The 25,373-nt window shown below is 41.1% G+C and overlaps 1 protein-coding gene across 1 annotated transcript; it reads right to left on the bottom strand.

Moving 5' to 3' along the window:
• On the bottom strand, window positions 1-25,373 carry NDUFA12 (NADH:ubiquinone oxidoreductase subunit A12). Its single transcript, XM_059402339.1, has 4 exons — window positions 25,204-25,373; window positions 24,259-24,341; window positions 21,099-21,186; window positions 1-279 (listed from the first exon to the last, which is right to left on the bottom strand). Exons 1-4 carry the CDS (start codon window positions 25,287-25,289, stop codon window positions 99-101), a joined length of 438 nt encoding a protein of 145 aa, XP_059258322.1. The 5' UTR covers window positions 25,290-25,373; the 3' UTR covers window positions 1-98.

Here is a 25,373-nt window from a genome sequence, read left to right as displayed (position 1 = left end):
TTAATCAAACAATTTTAATCAAGTGAACAGTAACCAGGAAAAGTGCAATTACATGGACAGCCCCGTATTTCACATGTTCGATCTGTTCTCCAGTGTCTTTACTTATAAGGTGTTGAAGGCGGGACCCACTCTTGAATCTTCTTTCTAGTGGTAGAATAAGGTACATACTGTTCTGGAGTGCCGCTCACATTGAACTTATGATTTGTCCAGATGAATTTACGAGCAACAGGTGGTTTTGTTGTTGGAGGATCATCGGTCATACAGTGAAGCCAACGATGCCTTAAAGAGGAAAAGAGAGACAGTTACAAGAGGCAGAGTAGTGTGGTGGGAGGAAGGCGAAGCGGGCACCTCTGCGGCTACTCTGTGGCTTGAGCTCAAATCTCAGCTTCAAGCTGAACTGCTATGTCTTAGCTTTTTCTTTTTCTTTCTTTCTTTTATTTAAAGATTTTATTTATTTGACAGAGAGAGAGAGAGATCACAAGTAGGCAGAAAGGCAGGCAGAGAAAGAGAGGGGGAAGCAGGCTCCCCGCTGAGCAGAGAGCCGGATGCGGGGCTCAATCCCAGGACCCTGAATCATGACCTGAGCCGAAGGCAGAGGCTTAACCCACTGAGCCACCCAGGCGTCTTAGCTTTTTCATGTGAGCATCCTGACTTCTGAAGGATGGCATAGGGATTAAATGTACCTAGAAAAATTCCTGTGCACACTAGGTACTCAACAATGTTAGCTACTGCTTTTATTGTTACTGTGTCTTGAGGACACTAGCGTTTTTAAGATCTACATTATTTTATGTATCTCTAAGACAAAAATGCTGCCAATTGACACATGCTACTATTGATTAAAATAAGTGTCCTAATTGTAGATGTAAGGAGGGATTTCAGAACTGCTGCACCCAGTGTTGCTGACGGATACTAGAGGCTGCTCTGCGGGTGAAGCTCTAGCTTAAAACTCAACCAGGCTCCTGCTGAAGAAGCGGTCTCTGCTAGCACCTTAAATTCAAGCTTGTGACTGAATCTTACAGAACATACAACTTGTTATATTAAAAACATTAAATCACAGCCTAAAGTCCCCAAGTATTTCAGTTTTGAGTGTTTAACAATTTAATTTCAAAGGAAGCTGGGTACATGGGTGTAGAAAGGAAAGAGACCAATGCTGCTTCTGCTAACGGCAGAGAAAGAAGGACTAAAGGGCAATGGACAAAGAGTGGAGCTGAATAGGAAGCCACACCAATTTATATGGGACAGGAAACAGAGAGAATTCATAGCAGATCACCCAAGGCCGGGAGCTCATGAGACAGGATGCTGTGATGGGAAAAGGGCGTGAGGGGAGGGAGCACACAGAGAAATGTGGCTTCAAGGGAAAAAAATCCAACAACAACAACAACAAAAAAACCCCTGGACTTTCTAGCTATAGAGGAAAGGGAAATGGAGGAGCTCTCAATAAAATAACTAAGACTAAAGCTAATGAGAAAAGTTTATGATGCTATTTAAGTATAAGAATATTCGCTAGCAGTAATTGATAGATATAGCTAGGAAACTGGCCCAAACCAAGGATACTGTTGCTGTTGTTGCTGTATTTGTGTCTAAAGAAAAAGACGCATCATGATCAGCTAACAAAATAAAGAATGAAGACGTCTGCACACAGTGGACTGGCGTCTCTCTCATATTCTCCGGCGGAAACAGGATTACTGAAAGTGACCTGGACCAATAAACTGTGACTATGAACATGAGCTTTGAACCTCTGAGATGATGGCAGTAAGACAGGCTCCACTAGCCGCTCAAAGGAGGGATTAGTGGTCAAAACCAAGGCTGATACTCACATGAAGGAGCTTTACGTAAGTTTAAGGCACAGCAGAGATATTTAACTTTTACCCTGTCGAGGCAGCTTAAGCAATTTATTTTAATAGAGTAATAGAAAAACTTGTTCGAAATTTTGCTGTCACTTGCTGTCAAGACTCTTGAAGATTAAAATGATACTTAAGGAATCAGAGACCAAATCTTACATATATCTGTTCAGTTATTTAAGTGAGGGACTGAAGATCTCATGGAGAAACAGAAAAAGCTCAAGAAAACTAAAAATATTTTTTGCCATGATACATAAAATCTGAACTTTTTAAAAAAGATTTTATTTTTTTATTTGAGAGAGACAGTCAAAGAGAGCACGAGCAGGGGGAGGGGCAGAGAGAGAGAGAGAGAAGCAGACTCCCCACTGAACAGGGTGGCTAACATGGGGCTTTTCCCAGGACCCTGGACCATGTCTCAAGCCAAAGGCAGACGCTTAACTGACTGAGCCACCCAGGTGCCCCTGAAAATGTTTATTCAGCAAGGCTACAGGCAAAAGTCAAGGAATGAAAAAGCGACAATTTATTCTCATGATGGTAATATGAAGAGCTATAAGAAACAAGAACATGTTTATAATCTGCTAGGCTGATATAACCTTCTGTTGTTATTAAATAGAGGCTAAATAAATCATACCTTTTAGGTTTCCACACCAAAGAGTTTTGGACAAACAGATTTTCAGCTGGGTCATAAAAGTTATTTTTTACTTTTTAAGTTATCTCTACTCTCAAACTGGGGCTTAAACTCACAACCCTGAGATCAAGAGTCCCATGCTCTACCAAATGAGCCAGCCGGGCACACTCAGCTGGGTCATTTTTATTCCAATAAATTAAAGATGTCAATGGCCTAACAGCAGTGTTTACAAAACTATGTTGTAGCTGGCATTAAACCCACTTCAATTTTATATCACCATTATTTTCTTGGAGGACAAAATATAAAACTGCTTAAACTTGATGCTAGAGTCAATGAGACCAAGTAGTAAGAAAACTGACAGGAAGGGGAAAATTATAAATTCAAAAGAGATTATATTTATAAAGAAAATATATTACATTTTAGAAAAAAACCCAGTACTCAAATATATTGAAGTGTGTTGAAATAAATGGAAACAAGAATATTAAATCACTATTACAATATAACCCAAATGGAAATAAATCCCATCAGTGGTTGATCCTATTTTCAGTTGTTTAAGAGGAACAGTATGTCAAGGAACAGGGAAGGACACTCTCTCTTCTTCATTTAAATAGTTCCTCAGTGTGAGGTTGTCCACCATTCACAGTACAAAATGGAGAGATTTATTTGTGAAGAATAAAACAGCCTAACAGGAAACTTAAGAAATCAAAATATATGCCACATAAAATAGATTTTTTAAAAAACATTGCAAATGGGGATGCCTGGGTAGTTCAGTAGGTTGGGCGTTCGCCTTTGGCTCAGGTCATGATCCCAGGGTCGTGGGATAAAGCCTGGTGCCGGACTCAGCACTCAGCGCAGGCTCTGCTTGAGATTCTTTCCGCCTCCTTCTCCCTCCCTATCTGCTTCTCCCTCTGCTCGTGCTCGCTCTCTCAAATATATAAATAAAATCTTTATTTTAAAAAAGGCATCAGAGAATGGAGAACAGCTTCAGAGGAAAATAATGGATGATTTAAATGAAAATACTCATTTTTGAGGAAGTCCGGACCTGCTCCACCAAGAAACTGTGAGATAGAAGCAGAGTCCAGGGAAAGGATCAGGAGGAAGAAGGGCTGGAGCCGCTGGATGCACAAATGGGACAGGAACTGAAAGACAACGTCAGCCATTCAGCATCCACGGCTGGACACCTGCTGAGGACCATCCCTTTGCCTTGTCCCCTTAGACATCATACTGGGATCACATGAACTGCGAAGCTGACCAAACAGTGAGGCAGAAAACGGTAACGACCTTGTCTCCTGGACGGAGGTGATCTGAAGTGTATCACTGATGACGTGGACTTCAATGGAGCCTTTAAAGTTCTCAAGAGGAAAGTCAAGAAATAACCAGAAAAGCAAATGACTGAAGAGCTTACAGGACAAACAAGCTTCCAAATGGAGGAAGCCATCTTTGCAGTGTGAAAATTCACAGCTTGAAATTGAGATTCAGCAGGTGAAGCTTCAAATTACATTAAGAACATGTCATGCAACTTCAGGGACAATGATCTGAGCAGGAAATACACCCCCTGGAAATAAAGAAGAAACTTCCCAACATGTGTGGAAACACGAACTCCACATATCAGATTCACAACCTCTACAAGAAGATGGAGGAAGATATGTGCAAAGAACTGGAGAGAAACACTTCCTACTGTAAAAAGGAGATCCTCTTCCGTGGGAAAAGAGCCCAAGAAAGCTATATGGCAGCGGTGTTGATGGACAGAAAACTCAAGAAGCTAAGAGAAGAAAACGGTCACAACTGGCAAATGTTGGCCAATATAAGTCCAACTTCCAGCCTTTCTCAAGTGGTCCTTTTACTCTGGTTGCTCCACCTGCAGCCCATGGAGGCCCAGAAGTGTCAAGGGATCCCTTGGAACATCAGTCCTTCCAGGAATGAGGAGGGTCAGGCGCTGAGGGCCCAGGCTCTGGAGACACCTGCAGGTTTGACTCAGCCCACAGCAGCCAGGTCCTGAACACCTGCAACTATGGCATATCTGTACAAGTTTTCTTCTCTAATGTAATTTCTGATTTATCTCTTTTTGGTTTAGCTACTGTTATTTAATTGGAGCTACAATTGCTCCTATTCAAGTAAAAATGGCATTATAATTTTAAAATAGTATTTTTCAGATGAAGCTTCATTTAATTAAAAAATGTTACTGACAACAAAGAAAGTTTAATTTTCCCTTTCAGAAAATTCCCCAAAATAAAATAACAGTAACAAAAATCTAGGCAGTTTTGAATCTTGCTTCTCCTTGGATAATATACATTATTAATTTTGAGAATCAAGGCTGGGCTGGCTTCTGACCATAATGTTCATGTTTCAGATGTTTGCTTTCTTTCCTTCTTTCTTCCTTTTCTCTTCTCTTTCTTTTTTAAGATTTTACTTTTATTCGAGAGAGAGAGACAGTGTGAGCACGAGCAGGGGGAGAGGCAGAGGGAGAGAGAAAAGGAGACAAAGACCCTCTGCTGAGCATGGAGCATGATGTGGAGCTCGATCCCAGGCCCTGGGGATCACGTCCTCAGCCAAAGGCAAGTGCTTAACCGACTAAGCCACCTAGGTGCCTCTCAGATGTTTTCACTTAACATCACCGGACATAAAAATTCCAAAGTTTTTTTCTTCAATTTTTTCTAAAAATGGATATGAGGGGCATCTGGCTGGCTGAGTTGGTGGAGCACATAACTATCTCAGGGTTGTGAGTTCGAGCCCCATGTTGGTGTAGAGGTTACTTAAAAAATAAAATTATGTTTAAAAATATATGAAAGACTAAAGAAAAATGTGATTTTTTTGAGGTAAAAATACACATCACACTAAAATGATTAACTTCTCCCACTTTAGTTTATGAACTATGCCCATAAACACCATTCAGTCACTTATTTAATACTAATGTAGGTACTTCATTTTTTTTATCAGTAATCATTTTTTAAAATTTATTTTTATTTATTTTTTATAAACATATAATGTATTTTTATCCCCAGGGGTACAGGTCTGTGAATCGCCAGGTTTACACACTTCACAACACTCACCATAGCACATACCCTCCCCAATGTCCATAACCCCACCCCCCTCTCCCAACCCCTCTCCCCCCAGCAACCCTCAGTTTGTTTTGTGAGATTAAGAGTCCTTTATGGTTTGTCTCCCTCCTGGTACTTCATGTTTTAAAACTGAGCAAACAGAATTGAAATGACTTCCCCAAGATTCCACAGCACATATGGCACAAAGCTGAGGCCTGAACACAACTTCTCAATGGATGAAAAGAACATTTTGGTCCAAAAATTATAATCAAGAGATGAAACTGGATTAGGATTATGATAGGATCTAAGTATCCACCAAAATCCTGAGATCCATCTAACCCCAGGATAGGGATGATAAGTTTTACACTTTAAAAAACCACAAAAATAGGGGCACCTGGGTGGCTCAGTGGGTTAAAGCCTCTGACTTTGGCTTGGGTCATGATCTCAGGGGATCAAGCCCTGAATCGCATCGGGCTCTCTGCTCAGCAGGGAGCCTGCTTCCTCTTCTCTCTCTCTCTCTGCCTGCCTCTCTGCCTACTTGTGATCTGTCAAATAAATAAAATCTTAAAAAAAAATAGTTCATTACAAGACAGTCAACTCAAATCTCGCTGGCTCAGTAGCTGTGTTATTTTTAATTAATGCAATATGAAGCAAAGTCCCAATAGGGTTTGGCAATTATAATTCTAAGGATCAGCTGAAAGTCTACCCAAGAAAATTTTGAAAGCTCACCACTATCAGGAAAGGCTGGCATTACTAGACATTAAAGGCTCAAATATTAGATCAGTATAAAAGCTAGTTAAAAAAATAAGTACAATAATACTACAGAATAAAATTCCCCAAACAGATGAAAGTATATATAAGGTGATCCTGGCATATCAAATTATTGGGGAAACTAAGTATTTCTCAACAAATTATGCTAGAATGATTAATACTGTTGGGAAAAAATCAAGTTAGATTTCCTAAACCATGTATCAAAACAGATTCCAGACAGATTAATGCTGCTCAGATACAATGTGAGTGAATATTTATATTCACAGAGTGGTATTTAGAAAATGTGAAGAACAATTTCTAAGATTAACATTAAAAGCAAAAAGCCATAAAGAAAAAAAAGTGTAATTCTATTACATAAAAACTGAAATTTCTATGTCTTAAAACTCTGCAAATGAGATTAAAGGATAAAGTTTCAGCTAAGGTCATGATCTCAGGGTCATAAGGTCGAGCCTGCTTAAGAGTCTCTCTTTCGGGGCACCTGGGTGGCTCAGTGGGTTAAAGCCTCTGCCTTCAGCTCAGGTCATGATCCCAGGGTCCAGCAGGGAGCCTGCTTCCCTTCCTCTCTCTGCCTGATTCTCTGTCTGCTTGTGATCTCTATCTTTCAAATAAAAATAAATAAAATCTTGAAAAAGAAAAAGAAACTGTGATTAAAAAAAAAAAAAGATTCTCTCCTTCTCTCAATAAACAAACAAGCAAATAGCTAAGAAAAAAAAAAAGTTGTTTCAGGAAAGAGAGAGAACAGTGACTTGGACCAAAGAAATAGTGATAAAGATCATGATCCGAGGTGGGACCTATTCAGCAATCAAGAACAAAGAACCTGCTGACAGACTGGGTATTAGGGAGACTTGTGAGGATGGCCCTTCAGCGTCTGGCTTGGCTAAACATGAGTCATCGAAAAGCTTAGAAACATTCTGCCTGATAGGTCTGTTCATCTATCTATGTTGGACATTTGAAGATATTGAAAAAAATAAAATACACTGTATTTATAAATGTGACCTAAAATGTTGAAAAGGATGTAATTAACAAAAACTGCAAATGGAGACAATTGTTTAGGAGATTTTAATCCTTTCCATTATAATTTATCAAAAATTCATCACATAAGAGAAAATAATTGTTCTTTATTTTAATGCAAAAATGTTCAATTTACTAACCTTGTTATCCTACTTATAAATTGGACCTCAAGACTTAAAGAACTAGGTTTTAAAAATTGCAGCTGTAACTTTCTTTTTTTGAGATTTTATTTATGTATTTCTCAGAGAGAGAGAGAGACGGTGTGTGTGCGTGCACAAGCACGGGGAGCAGTAGGCAGAGGGAGAAGCAGGCTCCCCACTGAGGAAGGAGCCCCATGTGGGACTCGATCGATCCCAGGACTCTGGGATCATGACCTGATCCAAAGGCAGACGTTTAACTGACTGAGCCACCCAGGAGTCCCTGCAGTTGTAACTCTTAATAATAGAAAAGAATCTGATGATTCCCAGAGGGGAGATGTGGGGATGGGCAAAATAGGTGATGGAGATCAAGGAGTGCGCTTGTCGTGCGCACCCGGGGATGTATGCAAGTGCTGAATCACTATTTTGTACACCTGAAACTAACATAACACTGCGTGTTAACTAACTGAAATTAAAGCAAAAACTAAAAAATTGTGATAAAAATTTCAGCTGTAATAAACAGCATATTAACTTTAAACCCAAATTTCCATTAATCCTTTATACATCAAAAGCCTCTCAGACACTAAAAACCTCAAACTGACAAGTAGAATATTTAGTGAAATCGGGGAAAGTCTGTGACTTTCTTTTTTTCTTTTTCTTTTTTTTTTTAAAGATTTTATTTATTTAGGGACGCCTGGGTGGCTCAGTTGGTTAAGCAGCTGCCTTCAGCTCAGGTCATGATCTTGGCATCCTGGGATCAAGTCCCACATCTGGCTCCTTGCTTGGCAGGGAGCCTGCTTCTCCTTCTGCCTCTGCCTGCCACTCTGTCTGCCTGTGCTCACTCTCGCTCCTCTCTCTCTGACAAATAAAAAAATAAAATCTTTAAAAAAAAAAAAAAAAGATTTTATTTATTTATTTGACAGACAGAGATCACAAGTAGGCAGAGAGGCAGGCAGAGAGAGACAGAGAAGCAGGCTCCCTGCTGAGCAGAGAGCCCAATGCCGGACTCAATCCCAGGACCCCAGGATCATGACCAAAGATAGAGGCTTTAACCCACTGAGCCACCCAGGTGCCCCAAAAGTCTGTGACTTATTAAGTGAGAAGAGGGGAACGGCAAACAAAATGTTATGTATATTGAAGATATATATGTGTGTGTATATATATATTTACATATACATATCTATATTTAGTTATAATAACAAAACTTCTTCTAAAGAGAATACGATTAATATATTAGATACACTATGATCCTTTCAAATTATTCCTCCCCTAAAAAAAAAAAAATTATTCCTCCCCTATTCAAAAGCAAACCCTCAAATATTCAATCAATGAATGAAACATTACCAGTGCTTATTTCTGGGCCAAGGAATTAAGAGTTTTGTGGGTTTTTAAAAGATCTTATTTGTTTCAGAGAAAGAGAGAGGGGTGCCTGGATGGCTCAGTGGATTAAAGCCTCTGCCTTCAGTTCAGGTCATGATCCCAGGGTCCTGGGATCAAGCCCCGCACTGGGCTCTTGGGTCAGCAGGGAGCCTGCTTCCCCCCTCTGTCTCTGCCTGCCTCTCTGCCTACTTGTGATCTCTGTCTGTCAAATAAAGAAAGTGTTAAAAAGAAAAAAAGAGAGAAAGAGAGAGCAAGAGCAGGAGGGAGGGGCAGAGGGAAAAGGAGAAGCAGACTCCCTGCTGAGCAGGGGGCCCGACTTGAAGCTCAATCCGGGGAACCTCAGGTCATGACCTAAGCAGAAGGCAGATGCTTACGTAAGCGCCCAAGGAATCAGAATTTTTGTTTCTACCTCATATATTTCTGGATTGTCCAGGTTTTCTACAACAACTGTATATTTTTATACAGTTAATTAGAAAAAAATTAACAGTGATTGCACTGATTGTTTTAAGAACACGGAAAATTGCCTATAATACTAAGGAAAAAAACTTTGAATGATTATGAGCCATTACATTAAAAAATTATTTAGAAGGACTAAAGGAAATATGCCCAATGTTGACAGCGGCTGTCTCATAGGGGGCTATGTAGATTATCTCTGCTCCCTGCCAAATTCTTTAAACTTTTCCAATCCCTCAGATTTTTTCTTGAACCTGCAATCCTAAAATCAAGACCCAAATGGAGATGAAGAGTCAGACACTCAACCAAGTAAGCAACCCAGGCACCCCGATCTCTCACATTCTTTTATTTATTTATTTTTTAAAGATTTATTTATTTACTTATTTGAAAGCAAGAGTGCGAGAGAGAGGCTTATGTGGGCAGTGGGAGGAGCAGATGGAGAGGGAGAGAATCCTCAAGCAGACGCTCAGTGTGGAGCCAGGGGCTCCATCCCATACCCTAAGATCATGACCTGAGCCAAAATTAAGAGTCAGATGCTCAACCACTGAACCAATACCCCATGATCTCTCACATTCTGAAGAACAAATTCCATAAATTTCATATTGCCAAATCAAATGGGACACTTCTCTATCCTTATCCTATGTAATCTCTCAGCAACAATCAGTATGGCTAGCCTTCTTACCTTTGCTGAAATGCTACTCTCGCCTAGCTACTTCTCATTCTTTTTTTTTTTTTTGAAGATTTTATTTATTTATTTGACAGAGAGAAATTACAAGTACACTGAGAGGCAGGCAGAGAGAGAGAGGAAGGGAAGCAGGCTCCCTGCTGAGCAGAGAGCCCGATGCGGGACTCGATCCCAGGACCCTGAGATCATGACCTGAGCCGAAGGCAGCGGCTTAACCCACTGAGCCACCCAGGCGCCTACTTCTCATTCTTCTTTGCTAGCCTGACCTTGTCCCAAACTCCAGACCTATATGTTCACTAGACAGATTTATTCTCTGATGGTTATCTCAAACTTACTACATCCAAAAGGGAGGCTTCTGATTGCAACCCTCCACTGCCCATCCGACCCTTCCCCCGGTCTCCCCATCTCAATGAATGGTACTACCATCTACCCAACCTCTCAAGCTCAAAACCTCCGAAGCAGCCTTGATTCCTACCCCCAAGCCATCCCAACTTGTACCCCACTTTTCCACAAAAGGCATCCAGAACATCAGATGGTAACTGAAAAAAAGCTGACCATAAGGAAAAGGTATTCTCAGAGGCGGGAAACATTTCATTCCACCACGGCACAGCAAAAATCTTCAAGAACAAAATTATTTTCTGTTAAAAAAAGGAAATTTTCAACATATGCTATTATTTTTAAAAGAATGTATTTATGTATTACTTCAGTAATTTAACCATTAGTCTTAGTAAGAAAAATCAATATACCAGGAGATAGTGGCTGCACTACACTAACGGAGAGAAGACGTTACTTAGAAATGAACATAAGGTGCCACCAAGTGGGTAAAGAGTATACAAACGGTAGAGAAAAATCTAGGCAAGCCATATTTGTTTGTTTTAACTTGATTTAAAGGATTTTAGGGTTCCAATACTTCAAACTACAAAAAAGCATCTTTGTTTCAACTAAGTAGAAATAATAATTTTATACTATTATATATAAAAGAGCCCGAACTTTCTGCCAATTTACACTCCACCATCTTACCTTGTCAAATTTCATGCAGATACTAATTACTTACTTGGTTTATTAGTTGCTTAACTCTATGCAAAAGCTAACTACCATAAAAATAAAGACTTTTAGGGGCGGCTGGGTGGCTCAGTGGGTTAAAGCCTCTGCCTCGGCTTGGGTGATGATCTCAGGGTCTTTGGATCGAGCCCCGCATCATCAGGCTCTCTGCTCAGAGGGGAGCTTGCTTCCTCCTCTCTCTCTCTCTGCCTGCCTCTCTGCCTACTTGTGATCTCTGTCTGTCAAATAAATAAATAAAATCTTAAAAAAATAAAGATTTTTATGCATTGCAATATAGATGGTGGCAATTAGCTAATTTAGAACAAAGATAAAATTGAGGATAGTCAAAAGTGGTATAAAACAGTTATTTGTAATCTACCGACAACTGAGTATTCTGTTCAGTCAAGTTAAGCTAATATAAACTCCTGAAAAAGAAATTTAAAATCTCACTGCTGACCCTATAAGAGAATAGAACTTCGATAAGAAAATAAAGGTACTGTAACAACAACAACAAAAAAATAGCAGACACTAAGTTAGAGTACCGTCTGAACACGAGGTAGAGGAGCATGGTCTTGTGGGAAGTGAACCTCGCCTATGGGATCGGATGCTAGCCATCTCCAGTGTCAAAAATGGGTTAAACTCTAGGACGCCCAGCTGGTGTCAGAGACTTACTTATTGTGAGGTGAAATCTCAACACATTTGGTGACCAGAAGTGTCAGAAGTGAAGAGTTTTGTACAAGTAGTACAAGGAGACTCACAAGAGAAACACACGGTAGGGAAGAACAGGGTTTCTCCCTACTGAGGAAGGAAAAGACTGAATGAAGTTTTTTTCCCCTTTCATCCTCTCTCCATGAGTATGGGCTGCATTTACTGACTCGCTTCTAATAACTAAAATATAGCATAACTGTAGAATGTCACTTCTGAGATCAGGTTTTAGAAAAGTTGGGCCTAACGTATACTGTGTTAACTACACATCAATTAAAAAAAACAAAACAAAACAGCACCTGGGTAGCTCAGGCGGTTCTGCCCCTCCCTCTGCTCTCTCTCTAAAATAAATAAATCTTAGAAAAAGAAAAGAAAAGAAAACTACTCATACACAGAAGGCTGTGGCTTTCATCTCAGGTGATCTCTTTACTTGCTCTCAGGAAGCCATGTCCAAAGATGGCCTTGTGGAGAGGCCCACAAGAGTGAGCACAGGAGCAAATCCTGGAGGTCTGCCGACAGCCATGTGAATGAATTTGACTAAAATCAAACCATGAGGGGACTGCAGCCCCAAATGGTATCCTGAGTGTAGCTTTGTGAAAGGTCCTAAACCAGATGCATCTGGCTAAGTGGCACTCAGTTCCTTAAGCACAGAAATTGTGAGATACTGTTTATTGTTTTAAGCTAAATTTGGGATAGTCTGTTATACAGTAATGGATAACTAGTACCCCAAAACTCACAAGCTGCATCACTAGCACCTTAGTCCAACCTCCAACATCTCCTGCCCAGACAACTACATACAACAGCTGCCTAAGCGATAAGCCTGTTTCCACACTGCCCCTTTCCTCATTCTTCACAGCAATGGCAGAGATGCTTTAAAAATGTAAATCATAGACAGTAATCGCTTGGACATTGCCCTTAGCAACATATTTATGGACATGTCCCTTAAGACAAGGGAAACAAAAGCAAAATTAAACCATTAGGACTACACCAAAATGAAGTTTTTTGCACAGCAAACCATCAAGAAAACAAAAAGGTGACCTAGAGAATGGGAGAATGTATTTGTAAATGACATATCCAATAAGGGATTAATATTCAAAATATATAGAGAATGTATACAACTCAGGGTACCTGGGTGGCTCAGTGGGTTAAAGCCTCTGCCTTCAGCTCAAGTCATGATCCCAGGGTCCTGAGATCGAGTCCCGCATCAGGCTCTCTGCTCAGCGGGGAACCTGCTTCCCCCTCTTTCTCTGCCTGCCTCTCTGCCTATTTGTGATCTGTCAAATAAATAAATAAAATCTTAAAAAAAAAAAAAAGAATGTATATAACTCAACACCAAAAGACCCCAAATGATCTGATTAAAAAATGAGCAGGGGCACCTGGGTGGCTCAGTCAGTTAAGTGACGGCCTTTTGTTTGGGACATGATCTCGGAGGCCTGGGACTGAGCCTCATATTGGGCTCCCAGCTCAGCAGGGAGTCTGCTTCTCTTTCTCCCCCTGCTCATGCTCTTTCTCTCTTTCAAATTCATAAATAAAATCTCAAAAAGAAAAAAAAAATGGGCAGAGAGGGCGCCTGGGTGGCTCAATCAGTTAAGCATCTGCCTTCAGCTTAGGTCATGATCCCAGTGTCCTGGGACTGAGCCCTGAGTCAGGCTCTCTGCTCAGTGGGGAGTCTGCTTCTCCTTCTGCCTCTCCTCTCTGCTTGTGATCTCTCTCTCTGTCACAAATAAATAAGAAAAGTCTTTTTAAAAAAATGGGCAGAGGACCTGAACTGATATTTTTCCAAAGACATACAGTCAGTCAACAAATACAGGAAAAGATATCCAACATCACTAATCATCAGGGAAACGCAAATCAAAACCACAATGAGACATCACCTTATAGCTGTCAGAATGGCCGGCAACAAAAGGATGAGAAATAACAAGTGTTGGTGAGGCAGAGAAAAAAATCCTTGTGCACTGTTGGTAGGAATGAAATTGGTGCAACTACAGCAAAAAACAGACTGGAGTTTCCTCAAAAAATTAAAATTAGAATTACCATATGATCAAGTAATTCCACTACTGCATATTTACCCAAAGAAAACGAAAACACTAATTCAAATAAATATATGCACCCCTATGTTAACTGCAGCATTGTTTACAATAGACAAGACATGGAAACAACTTAAGTGCCCACCCAGAGATGAATGGATAAAGAAGAAGTGGTGTACATATACAGTGGAATATTACTCAGTCATAAACAAGAATGTGATCTTATCATCTGTGACATGTGGATGGCCAGAGGGTACTGTGCTATGCGAAATAAGTCACACTGAGAATGACAAATATATGATTTTACATAAAACAAACATACAAAACATATAAAAAACAAACCAGGGGCGCCTGGGTGGCTCAGTTAAAGCCTCTGCCTTTGGCTCATGTCATGATCCCAGAGTCCTGGGATCGAATCCCGCATTGGGCTCTCTGCTCAGCAGGGAGCCTGCTTCCCCCTCTCTCTCTGCCTGTCTCTCTGCCTACTTGTGATCTCTGTCTGTCAAATAAATAAAATAAAAAGCAGATATAGACCCATAAATACTGAAAACTGATGGTTTCCAGAGGAGAGGGGATATGGCGATAAGCAAAATAAGTGGAGTGGAAAAACAAATGAATGAATGAATGAATAAATAAATGGAACAAATATAGTAACCCGGTATAATTATTTTTAGAGATTTTATTATTTATATTATATATTTATTTTTATTGTTTATTATTTATATTTATATTATACATTATTTATGTTATTATTTATTTAGCTGAGACAGAAAGAGAGAGACCAAGAGCAAACGAGAGAGAGAGAACACAAGCAGGCTGGAGAGAGAAAGGGAGAGGGAGAAGCAGGCTTCCTACTGAGTGGGGAACTCGACGCAGGTCTCCATCTCAGGACCCTGGGATCATGACCTGAGCCGAAGGCAGATGCTTAACCAACTGAGCCACCCAGGTGCCCCTATAACCGACTATTAGGAGGGGAGTTCATATGGACATAAATAAATGAGTAGACTTATATAATGGGATGAGGAATAGGATACTTATATAACTTCAAAGTACCTCTACACAAAATGCTAATTAATTGCAAAGGGAAAACTTTAGAAAGGAAAAACCTGGCAGAACCACCAAAACTTTAAAAAGGAAAAACCACCCTGAATTACTCAAGTGAGAGAACTTACCATCACTAATATGACAAATATAGGGTGCCACCTAACAGAATGCAACAAGAACATGACATGGCTTCTGTGATATTCCTGCTGAAGATACAAAGCCTGAATGTAGCCATGAGACTAGACTGACAGACCCACACTGAAGGACTTTCTACGACATAACTGGCCTGCAAATTTCAAAAGTATTAAGATCATGAAAATCAAAGAAAAGCTAAGGAACAAATCTAGAGTGAGACGAGAGAGAAATGAGATCCATATGAAATGCACGATTATATCCTCTGGCTATCAGAGACCTTGTTGGCAAAGTGATGAAAATGGAATGGGGTCTGAAGACTAGACAGTAGTCGTATACCACTGTTAATGTTCTGCCTTTGATGGGTAAACTGTGGTTACGGAGAATATCCTTGTTTGTAGGAATCACACATGTGAGTATTCAGGTCATCCCTTTGGCAACTTACTTTGAAATGATTCAGATACTTGTAACTTCTCAGAAAGTTTAGGACTGTTCCCAATTTTAAAACAGGGGCGCCTGGGTGGCTCAGTTGGTTGAGCGACTGCCTTCGGCTCAGGTCACAGTTCTGGAGTCCCGGGATCGAGTCCTGCATCGGGCTCCCAGCTCCATGGGGAGTCTGCTTCTCCCTCTGACCTTCTCGCCTCTCATGTTCTCTCTCACTGTCTCTCTCTCAAATAAATAAATAAAATCTTTAAAAAAAAATTGTAAAACAGATCACATCCTACTTTACCTTCCAGTGACTTTCAAAGAAACTTAGATAAAAAGCCAGAAAACCGTGGCTCCCCACATCTACATACCTAGGCTCTAGCTAGTTTTCCCACCTCATTACCTAAAGTCTTCCTTTCACTTGTTCAATTCCAGCCAAACTAGCCATATTGCTGTTCTTTGAGTACAAGCAAATAAATCTCAACACACAGGCCTTTGCCCTGTGGTTCCTGCTGCCTGGAGCTCTCCACCGCCACCCCCACCCCCGTTTCACCCCCCACAGCACTTCTCCGGCTCTCTCCCTCCTCTCTTCTAATGTCAGTTTCTCAAAGAAGCCTTCCCTAACCTCCAAATAAAACAGCCACCGGAACTTCCCATTGTGCTTTACCCCCTTATGAACACCAGCTTCGTGTTTTCTTCCTTGCATTTATCACTGCCTGACATATACAGAACCCTTTTGTTTTCCTGCCTTCCCCGCAATGGGAGCAAGAACTTTGTTGTATTACTGTTGTATTCCCAGTGCCTACAATAGTTCTTGGCACCTGGTAAGCATGCAATAGTTATTTGAATGAATAACGATGATAAACTGTGTTTGTTATTCACTACTTTATATATAAGATAATACCTGGCTCTCTAAAGATGAATCAACCCAACTTCAAATTTTTTCATAGATCAAAGGTTGTAAGAATCCAGGGATTTAGAATTCCACAGTGTATTACACTCAGCAAAGGGGGCGTCTGAGCAACAAACAGCTAAACTTGTCCAACAGCACTTCTCCCTACATCATAAGACTTTAAGCTCCCCTTACAAGCAAGGGTCATCAAAGGTACTCAGCCCTTAGGAGGATCCTCTTCACAAAGAAATTCAGCTCTAGATCCTCAACTGCCCTCAGGCTCCTGCTGGAGAGATGTTATCTTCTACAGCTTTGAACCTTCTTTTTTGTGTGATCTCAGATCATACAAAAGAACTTTCTTGGCTGATTTTAGTACTTTTATCTTTTCATATTTTTTTTACTACTTTATCATTTTAAATGTGTTTCATCACATAATTTAAATCAGTCTCCCCCTGTCCCCACCTCCCCAGTCTCCCAAAACACAGTATATGAGCACCGATGTAAATGCTGAGTGCTTTGAAGGTGACAGATCTCAATCCATCTTAGATCTGAACAAGACAGGCCACAGGCCTTCTGCATCCTCCCAGGACCAACACCGTCCCCCAAATAATCAACTGAACAAGTAAGTAGGACACCTTACCTCCTAAAACCAAATTCCACTTTGAGACCTGGGATTCAAATAGTGCCCCTGACATATAAAATGCCCCTTCAGAGAAAGTAGACAGCTCTTGACCTAAAATCACAGCCCTTCAGACCTTAACAGAACCACAAAATCACAGGCTATTACTACTGCCCACTAAAAAGAGCCCAGGGGCGCCTGGGTGGCTTGGTAGGTTAAGCATCTGACTCTTTAACTTTGGCTCAGGTCATGATTTCAGAGTCACAGCACAGAGCTGGGGTCCCTGCTCAGAAGGGAGTCTGCTTGAGCCTCCCTCTTTCCCTCTGCCTCTGCCTCTGCCCCTCCCCCTACACATGTGTGCACGTTCCTTCTCTCTCTCACATAATCTTTTTTTAATATTTGATTCCAATGTAGGGCGAGTGTGTATATATGTGTGTCTACGTGTCTGTGTGTGTATTTTAAAGATTTTATTTATTTACTTGTTGGAAAGAGAGAGACAGCACAAGCAGGGGGAACAACAGGCAGAGGGAGAAGCAGGCTCCCTGCTGAGCAAGGAGCCTGACGTGGGACTTGATTTCAGAACCCTGATTATCATGACCTGAGCTGAAGGCTGACGCTTAACTGATTGAGCCACCCAGACGTCCCTAAGTAAATAAATCTTAAAAAACAAATAAAAAGAGCACAAAATCCAGCCTCAAATGTAACATCACTGCTGCTTTCTCACTTTAAGAGCCACTAAGTTTTATTATAAAGATATAATCCAATACAGAAATACCTCAGAGAAATCACACGTTTGGTTTCAGACTAACACAGTAAAGCAAATTCTCAATAAAGCAAGTCAAATGAGTTTTGTGGTTTTTCAGTACATGTCAAAGTTATGTTTATACTGTACTATAGTCTATTACATGTGCAACAGCAGTGTGTCTAAAAACAAAACCCCAACGTATGACTTGATTTAAAAATACTTTATTGCTAAAAATACTAACCATCATCTGAGCTTTTAGGAAGGGTTTTGTTTTGTTTTGAGCTTTCAGGGAGTTTTAATCTTTTTGCTGGTAGAGGGCCTTGCCTTGAGCTTGACACCTGCTGACTGACCAGGGTGGTGAGGTGGCTGTGGGAATTTCTTAAAATCAGACAACAATGAAGTCTGCCGCACTAATGAACTCTTCCTTTCATGAACAATTTCTCCATAGCATGCAATGCTGTTTGACAGCATTTAGTCAGAGTAAAACTTTTCCAAAATTGTGGAGTCAATCCTCTCAAACCTGCCACTGCTTTATCAATCAAGTTTATCTAATATTCTAAATCCTTTGTTGTCATTTCAACAATCTTCACAGCATCTCCACCAGGAGTAGATTCTACAAGAGACTACTTTATGGGGCACCTGGATGGCTCAGATGGTTAGCTGTCTGCCTTCGGCTAGGGTCATGATCTCAGGGTCCTGGGACTGAGTCCTGCATTGGGCTCCCTGCCCAGCGGGGAGCTTGCTTCTCCCTCTCCCTCTACTGTTCTCCCTGCTTGTGCTCTCTCGCTATCAAATAGACGAATAAAATCTTTAAAAAAACAAAAACCCTACTTTATGTGCTCATCCATAAAAAGCAACTCCTCCCAACTGTTCAAGCTCCATCACGAGACTGCAGCAATCCAGATGCATCTTCAGGCTCCACTTCTCAGTCTAGTTGTTGCTATTTCTACATTAAGCTCCATTGTTACTTTATCCACTGAAGTCTTGAACCCTCAAAATCATCCATGAGCAATAAGCTGGAATCAACTTCTTCCGAACTCCTGTTCATGTTGATACTTTGAACTCTTCCCATGACATCACAAATGCTTTCAATAGCATCTGGAATGTTGACTCCTTTTGGTAAAGTTTTCAATCTACTTTGCCCAGATCCATCAGAACAATCACTACCTGTGGCAGCTACAGCCTTACGCAATGTATTTCTCAAAAGAGACCTGAAAATCAAACTTGCTCCTTGATCTGTGGGCTGGAGAAAAGATGCCGTGTCAGCAGGCATGAAACAACATGAACTTCACTGTCCATCTCCACCAGACCTCCCGGGTGAGCAGGTGCAGTAAACAGTAAACAGCAGTATTTTGAAAGTAATCTTTTTTTCTGAGCAGTCGGTCTCAACAGTGGGCTTCAAATATTCAGTAAACCATGTGTTGTCCTTTAGGCTTTGTTGTTCTACTGATAGAGCACAGGTAGATTTATCAGACTTAAGGGCCACGGGATTTTCTGAACTGTGGGTGAATACAGGGTTCAGCTGAAAAATCACCAGCTGGCTTAGCCCGTGATAAAAGAGCCAGCCTATCCTCTGAAGCTTCGAAGCCAGGTATTAACCTCTCTCTAGCTATGAAAGTCCTTGATGGCATCTTCTTCCAATAGAAGGCTGTTCCGTGTACATGGAACATCTGTAATCACCGTCACTAATTACCTTAGCTAGGTCTTCTGGAGAACTTGCTGCAGCTTCTCCATCAGCACCTGCTGCTTAACCTTGCACTTCGATGTTATGGAGATGGCTTCTTTCCTTAAACTTCATGAGCCAAACTCTGCTAGCTTCACTTTTCTTCCACAGCTTCCTCACCTCCCTTAGCCTTCAGAGAATTAGACAGAGTTAGGGCCTTGCTCTGGATTAGGCTTTGGCTTAGCATGCTGTGGCTGGTTTGCTTTTCTAGCCAGAATACTGAAACTTTCTCCATATCGGCACTTTCTTACCGTGCTTGTGTTCACTGGAGTAGCACTTTTAATTTCCTGGAAGAACTTTTCCTTTGTGGGGCGCCTGGATGGCTCAGTTGGTGAAATGTCTTTCTTTCAGTTCAGGTCATGATCCCAGGGTCCTGGGATCCAGTCCTCCATCAGGCTCCTTGCTCAGCAGGGAGCCTGCTTCTCCCTCTGCCTCTGCCCCTTCCCCGGCTCATGCTTGTGAGCACACACACTCTCTCTCGCAAAAATAAATTAAAAATCTTAAACAGACAAACAAAAGTCCCAATGAAATACACATTTCCACTTTCTCTTGAAAAATCGTATATAGAAACCACTGGTTGAATTCTCAGCTGATGGAACTAGGGGTGATGAACAGCACTGCTGCCCTCTTTGACAGAGTATGTGCTTTTCAGCCCTTTATAGTCCCCACTATTCCCAACTGTCTCACGCTGAACTTCACCCACTTATGTTACATGCCTGGATTTCTAATTGAGTCTGCAGAAATAAAATGAATACTCTGAGATAATGAGATAATTCCAGTTTCTACTCAAGAGAGCCTGAAACTCTTTCTGATGCTCAAATCCAACTAAAATAAAATGTCACAGTTAACCTAATCTACTTAATTCTAGCTTTTGGTGAAAATTTCTAGACTGACGGTAACAGGTACCCAGTTTAACTGTGTCGATGAAAAAGATTTGAGCACTCTGCTTTGAAATATTTTATATAAAATTTGATAATTCAAGTAAGAGCATTTAGAATTCAATGTCAAAATAGGTATATTACAAAATTAGTTTCTAGAGACCTAAGGAATTTGAGGGCTCTCATTTTAGAAGAGAACACTAAACCCCAGAAAGATTAAGGAACTTGCATGAAGTCACATTGCCAAATATTCAGAGTCAGAATTCTTTTTCCTTTTCCCTTCACCCATAGCCAGGTGATAATGTGGCATACTGTTTTTCCCCAAAGACAGCCATACAATTATATATGCCAACATATAATGTGATATTGACATGCCTCCATGAAGAGATAGGGTCTATGTTCTCTTTCATTAAGCTTAGACACCGTTTTCTAACTGCCTCAACCACTGAGGTGCAGAAATGATACTGGATGATTTCCAAGACTAAGTCAGTAAAGGCAACAGGGCTTTTGCCAAGTGCTCTCTCTAGAGAACTTGCCTGAGGAAGCCCAGCTACCTGAGGGTGTTCCAATCCAATGCCCCAGTGATGCCCCCAGCTGACAGCCAACACCAACCTCCAGATACCGAATGAACAAGTCTTCAGGTGATTCTGCATTCCAGCTTCTGAGTCTTCTACCTGACCCTGTGGAGTGGAGATAAGCTGACTATATACTGCCTGAACTCCTGACCCATAAAAACTATGAGAGATAAATACTCACTGCTTTAAGACACAAAGTTTTAAGGTTATTTATTACACATTCACCATACCTGGGACAGACACTTTCAGAACACCACTAACTGGTTTATAAACAGATATTCAGTAAATATTTGTGTCATGAAACAAATACTGCCAAGCCAAATAAAAGAAAGTGTTGACTGGTTTACCATTCAGGGGGCACCATGCTTCCATCCACATCCCAAAATGTGTTTTTGCCATTCATTTCAGTAGTGTATATAACCCATCGGTGACGGCCTGGGTGGAAAGATCAACATTTACAAAGATGTGAGGAAATAAAGACAACCTTTACAAAACAAAAACAAAACTAAACATAATTGTATAATATCAAAAAAGACAACTAGTTTTTATTAAAAAAAATAAAAAGACTTTTATCTGCTCTTACATAAGAGAAAAGTTAAAGGAATAGCACCCTGGGTAGAGGTATGCCTCAGGAATTGTATGACAAGCTTTTATCAATAGCCTGGCAGCTGCAAGAGTAAAATCCCTAAAATGAGGCCGAGACCACTCTGTGGGTGGGGCAGTTATTTCCCACAGAGAACTCTCGCTTCTCCCCTGTCCTTCTGCCAAGGGAGCAGAGGAGAGTCGGGGAATGTGTTTCCAGCTGCGCAGGGTATTCAGGAGAGAAACTGTTCTTCCTGAGATGGGGACAGGAGAAATGTATTCACAGCAGTCATACTCAAATTATGTATTTCCATATAAATATTTTAAAATGATCACCAGAGATCCTTTTGGAAGCCGGTGATCATAAGCAAACATAGACAATGGTTAGATTAGTAAGTCAGCTCATGTCATCAGACTAGCATGGCAGTATTTGCTATTTAACAAATTGCTATTGAATAGTTGGGGGCCTAACTACAACTTACACAACTGTTACCATTGGCCCTTAAGTTGAGCAGAGACTTGGATTCTTTTTTTTTTTTTTTTTTTTTCCTTAAGATTTTATACTTGACAGAGAGAGACAGCAAGAAAGTGAACACAAGCAAGGGGAGTGGGAGAGGGAGAAGCAAGCTTCCCGCTGAGCAGGGAGCCCAAAAGCCGGCTCAATCCTAGGACTCTGGGATCATGACCTGAGCCAAAGGCAGATACTTAACAACTGAGCCATCCAGGCACCCCAAAGACGTGGATTCTAATCAAGACTTTGTCACATAATATGAATGGATTTTAGGCAAGATTTATGAGCCTCAGTTTTTCTATTAAAAATGGATGAATATAGAGGCACTGGCTGGCTCAATCGGTAGAGCATGAGACTCTTGATCTCAGGGTTGTAAGTTCAAGCTCCATGCTAGCTGTAGAGATTACTTAAAAAAATAAAATCTTCAAAAAAAAAAAAAAAGATGATTACACCTACATCTTCACGTGCTATGAAAATTAATTATCATACATATACATCTAGTTTAGCATTGGGCAAAAAAGTATATAAATGTTAATTCCTTTCACCTATTCCTTACTACCCCTACCCCCCAAACAGAAAATACTGAATTCATCCTATAATTGATTTTAAGCCAATAAACAAAAAGTAATCTGCATTTACTTTATAGAGTTTTCTTTTTTTTAAAACATTTTATTGATATGATAGAGAGAGAGCATGCACAGGAATGAGCGAACACAAACGGGGGAGTGGCAAGCAGAGGGAGCTGGAGAAGCAGGCTCCCCACAGAGCAGGAAGCTGGATTGGAGGCTCGATCCCAGGACCCTGGGATCATGACCTGAGCCGAAGGCAGGGCAGAGGCTTAACCGACTGAGCCACCCAGGCACCCTTTATAAAAGAGTTTTCTGGGGTGCCTGGGTGGCTCAGTGGGTTATGCCTCTGCCTTTAGCTCAGGTCATGATCCCAGACTCCTGGGATTGAGCCCTGCATTAGGCTCTCTGCTCAGCAGGGAACCTGCTTCCCCCTCTCTCTCTACCTGCCTCTGCCTACTTGTGATCTCTGTCTCTCTGTTAAAAAATAAATAAAATCTTAAAAAAAAAAAGAGTTTTCCTAGGTAAACACATAATCAACAAACATTAACTAATGCTATTTAAATACGACCTTATCTATTAAAGGAAATACAGATTTTTCAAGCACAATCAGGATCCTCTGGAGCCCAGGTGCCTTTGAGGGACCGCTCTGGCATCTCCCTGGTGTTGAGATATCTGCCTGGGTCTCTCCGTGCAGCCCCAAGGTGGCTTCTTAACCATCCCAGAGACTTCTCCCAAGGCCTAGACCAAATGGAAACAATAAAGCTTTTTGCAGGAAAAAAAAAAAATTCCAGATTTGCTTCTTCTACTCGAGAAATCAATCTTGAGAATAAGTCACTAAAAGTAAACTATAATCCAGTTCGGCAGGGCAATGTGAAGGCAGATGAAAACACCTTGGAAAAGGTTTCACAGAATAGGCTATGATGATAGAGATGAGACTTAACAATCTCACAATATACAAACACCAAAATTTTAAAGGTACATCCTAGACTCAGCAATTCTACTTTCAGGAACTTTATTCTTACAATATTTAAACAAATGAATTTGGATGTAGTTACAAGCAAGTCATTGCAGCACTGTTTCTAATAGCATAAGGCTGAAGGCAATCTAAGTATTTATCAGTAGTGACGTACTTGAAAAAAGAATGCTTCTTTCACACATTGAAATATTGTGTACTTTTAAAAAGAATGCTAATTTCTTAAATAAATAAAAAAAAAAACCACAAACAAATTCAAACAAAGAAGAATGCTGTAGATACATCCAACTTACTACTAAAAATGGCCCGTAAGTTTTAGGTAAAAATATTTCCATTTACAAACAATATACATAACATAATCACATGGAATTTTAAAAAAATGTATATTGGTTACAGTCATTAAAGAAGCTTTTTGTACATTATGGAAAGCAGAGTCAAATCAAGTCTCAGGGCGCCTGGGTAGGTCATGATCCCAGAGCGTCCAGATGGAGAGTCTGTTTCTCTCTCTCCATCTGCTCCTCCCCTCCAGCTCTCTCTCTCGCTATCAAATAAAAAAATAAAAGATCTTTTAAAAATAAACAAACAAACAAACAAACAAAAAAAAAACAATGGCATGCCTGGGTGGCTCAGTGGGTTAAGCCTCTACTTCAGGCTCAGGTCATGATCTCGGGGTCCTGGGATAGAAACCCGCATCGGGCTCTCCCCTGGGTGGGAAGCCTGATTCCTCCTCCCTCTCTTTGCCTGCCTCTCTGACTACTTGTGATCTCTCTCTTTGTCAAATAAATAATAAAAGCTTAAAAAAAAAAAAAAAACCACGAACACCAAGTCTCAATCTCACTCTCGATATTTGTATCAAAAAATACTATACTCACCAAAAAACTGCTTGTTGTCTTCATAGTATTTGTTTCCATATTTGTCTTCCCCTACTAAGGTACCAACCCTCACATCATTTGCCCTGTGAATATCCAAAAAAGAGAGAGAGAGATTTTACAATGGTTCTTTGTTCAAAGCACAAACTTAATACAGTGAGTATAACAACTTTCAGAAACAAAGGCTGCTGCATCAACGAGTAAAATGAGATCTGGGGATGGTCACTAGTTGTACACTTCCAGCCTTCATCTCCAGGATCAAGCCACCCACTGCTGAAGAATCGGCTTTCAGGTAAGAAAAGCTCCAGAATCCCTGCTCCTGTTGCCCCCAGCACCATGTAGACACGTGGAAAGATCGACTCAAAGGATAGGCTTAAAATTACACTAAATATATAGATGCAATATCTTCAAATTACAAGACGACTTTTCTCTTATTCCTCCAAGGCCATGAGGCACTGGAGTTAGGAAAAACCGAAGCCAAAGGATATCATCTTAAAATGATTCTCAAGTCTCCAAGGCTTTCACTCGATTCTGGGTTCCCGCGCACGAGGCTGCTCCCCCAACTGCACGAATGTCAGGACGAGCGGGGACCATGACTACCATCTCGGCCAAAGCCTTAATGTACAGGGGAGGAAACTGAAGGCCAGAGAAGGTAGAAACTTCCCCAAGGTCAGAGTGTTAGGCAAAGCGCACGACTCTCCAGGAAGCCGGGCAGGGGTGCAGCCCACACGCCCTCCACTCTTACAGTCTCTACAGCGGGCTCTGATCCTGTCTCGGGGAGACTCCTGCACCCACACTTCGGCCTGGGGAAGCAGGGCAGAGAGGGGGCAGATTGTCCTTGACAAGAGCTGCGAATTCTCCAAGGGACCCAAGCCCGGGACTCCTTCCAAGAAACCAACTAACTCAAGTATAGTCCAAGAGGCCAAGAGCTTGGCTCTGGCCGCCTACCTGAAGAAAACCCGTAGATAGCCACGGAGGCCGCCGTGGCCGGTGACCTGCTGCAGCCCCCGTCTCAGGACCTGCAAGAGCTCCATCTTGTCCGGTAGGCCCAGCCTCCCGGGTGCGGCGCTCAAAACGCACCGGGAGGAAGCGCATACTCGGCCAGACCGTACCGACCA

The sequence above is a fragment of the Mustela nigripes genome, chromosome 6 (genome assembly GCF_022355385.1).
Source record: "Mustela nigripes isolate SB6536 chromosome 6, MUSNIG.SB6536, whole genome shotgun sequence".
Lineage (NCBI taxonomy): Eukaryota > Metazoa > Chordata > Mammalia > Carnivora > Mustelidae > Mustela > Mustela nigripes.
This window is presented reverse-complemented; position numbering and strand designations above follow the sequence as displayed.